Source organism: Penaeus chinensis, chromosome 29 (genome assembly GCF_019202785.1).
Source record: "Penaeus chinensis breed Huanghai No. 1 chromosome 29, ASM1920278v2, whole genome shotgun sequence".
Taxonomy (NCBI): Eukaryota; Metazoa; Arthropoda; class Malacostraca; order Decapoda; family Penaeidae; genus Penaeus; species Penaeus chinensis.
This window is the reverse complement of record NC_061847.1, coordinates 7,068,380-7,071,076: the sequence shown is the minus strand read 5'-3', so window position 1 is coordinate 7,071,076 and position 2,697 is coordinate 7,068,380. Positions and strand designations below refer to the sequence as shown.

The window sequence follows — 2,697 nt, the reverse complement described above, 5'->3', positions numbered from 1 at the left end:
CTTCAGGAGCACTGGAAACACGGACATTCCGCTTTCAGAGCACTGAAAAACACGGACTTTCCGCTCTCAGAGCACTGGAAACACTGGACATTCGCTCTCAGTGCACTGGAAACACGGACATTCGCTTCCAAGCATGGAAACACGGAACATTCCCGCGCTTAAGAACATTGGAAACACGGACATTCCGCTCTCAGAGCACTGGAAACACTGACATTCCGCTCTCAGAGCACTGGAAACACTGACATTCCGCTCTCAGAGCACTGGGAACACTGACATTCCGCTTTCAGAGCACTGGAAACACGGACATTCCGCTCTCAGAGCACTGGAAACACGGACATTTTGCTTTCAGAACACTGGGAGCACGGACATTCCGCTTTCAGAACACTGGAAACACGGACATTTTGCTTTCAGAGCACTGGAAACACTGACATTCTGCTTTCAGAACACTGGGAACACGGACATTCCGCTTTCAGAACACTGGAAACACTGACACTCCGCTCTCAGAGAACTGGAAACACGGACATTTTGCTTTCAGAGCACTGGAAACACGGACATTCCGCTCTCAAAACACTGGAAACACAGACATTCCGCTCTCAGAGCACTGGAAACACAGACACTCCGCTCTGAGAGCACTGAAAACACGGACATTCCGCTCTCAGGGCACTGGAAACACGGACATTCTGCTCTCAGAGCACTGGAAACATGGACATTCCGCTCTCAGAGCACTGGAAACACGGACATTCCGCTCTCAGAGCACTGGAAACACGGACATTCCGCTCTCAGAGCACTGGAAACACGGACATTCCGCTCTCAGAGCACTGGAAACATGGACATTCCGCTTTCAGAACACTGGAAACACGGACATTCTGCTCTCAGAGCACTGGAAACACGGACATTCCGCTTTCAGAGCACTGGAAACATGGACATTCCGCTCCCAGAACACTGGAAACACGGACATTCCGCTCTCAGAGCACTGGAAACACGGACATTCCGCTTTTAGAACACTGGAAACACTGACATTCCGCTTACAGAGCACTGGAAACACGGACATTTCGCTCTCAGAGCACTGGAAACACTGACATTCCGCTCTCAGAGCACTGGAAACACTGACATTCCGCTCTCAGAGCACTGGAAACACGGACATTCCGCTCTCAGAGCACTGGAAACACTGACATTCCGCTCTCAGAGCACTGGAAACGCGGACATTCCGCTCTCAGAGCACTGGAAACACGGACATTCCGATTTCAGAGCACGGGAAACACGGACATTCCGCTCTCAGAACACTGGAAACACTGTAATTCCGCTCTCAGAGCACTGGAAACGCGGACATTCCGCTCTCAGAGCACTAGAAACACGGACATTCCGATTTCAGAGCACGGGAAACACGGACATTCCGCTCTCAGAACACTGGAAACACTGACATTCCGCTCTCAGAGCACTGGAAACACTGACATTACGCTCTCAGAGCACTGGAAACACAGACATTCCGCTCTCAGAGCACTGGAAACACTGACATTCCGCTCTCAGAGCACTGGAAACGCGGATCTTCTGCTTTCAGAGCACTGGAAACACGGACCTTCCGCTCTCAGAGCACTGGAAACACTGACATTCCGCTCTCAGAACACAGGAAACACTGACATTCCGCTTTCAGAGCACTGGAAACACTGACATTCCGCTTTCAGAGCACTGGAAACACGGACATTTCGCTCTAAGAGCACTGGGAACACTGACATTCCGCTTTCAGAGCACTGGAAACACGGACATTCCGCTTTCAGAGCACTGGAAACACGGACATTCCGCTCTCAGAGCACTGGAAACACTGACATTCCGCTCTCAGAGCACTGGGAACACGGACATTCCGCTTTCAGAGCACTGGAAACACTGATATTCCGCTCTCAGAAGACTGGAAACACGGACATTCCGCTCTCAGAGCAATGGAAACACTGACATTCCATTTGTAGAACACTGGAAACACTGACATTCCGCTCTCAGAGCACTGGAAACACTGATATTCAACTTTCAGAGCACTGGAAACACTGATATTCCATTTGTGGAACACTGGAAACACTGACATTCTGCTTTCAGAACACTGGGAACACGGACATTTTGCTTTCAGAGCACTGGAAACACTGACATTCAGCTCTCAGAGCACTGGAAACACGGACATTTTGCTTTCAGAGCACTGGAAACACGGACATTCCGCTCTCAGAGCACTGGAAACACGGACATTTTGCTTTCAGAGCACTGGAAACACGGACATTCCGCTCTCAAAACACTGGAAACACGGACATTCCGCTCTCAGAGCACTGGAAACACGGACATTCTGCTCTCAGAGCACTGGAAACATGGACCTTCCGCTCTCAGAGCACTGGAAACACTGACATTCCGCTCTCAGAGCACTGGAAACATGGACATTCCGCTCTCAGAACACTGGAAACACAGACACTCCGCTCTGAGAGCACTGAAAACACGGACATTCCGCTCTCAGAGTATGGAAACACGGACATTCTGGTCTCAGAGCACTGGAAACATGGACATTCCGCTCTCAGAGCACTGGAAACACGGACATTCCGCTCTCAGAGCACTGGAATCACGGACATTCCGCTCTCAGAGCACTGGAAACATGGACATTCCGCTTTCAGAACACTGGAAACACGGACATTCCGCTCTCAGAGCACTGGAAACACGGACATTCCG

The 2,697-nt window shown here is 50.6% G+C and overlaps 1 protein-coding gene across 1 annotated transcript in view; it reads left to right on the top strand.

Annotated features, from left to right (window-relative positions):
• LOC125040311 (G-protein coupled receptor Mth2-like) overlaps positions 1-2,697 on the top strand; it is a 7,853-nt gene that overhangs the window by 1,660 nt on the left and 3,496 nt on the right. Inside the window, exon 2 of the mRNA XM_047634864.1 lies at positions 71-131. Coding sequence (XP_047490820.1) covers positions 71-131 — 61 coding nt within the window. The remainder of the gene's footprint in view (positions 1-70; positions 132-2,697) is intronic.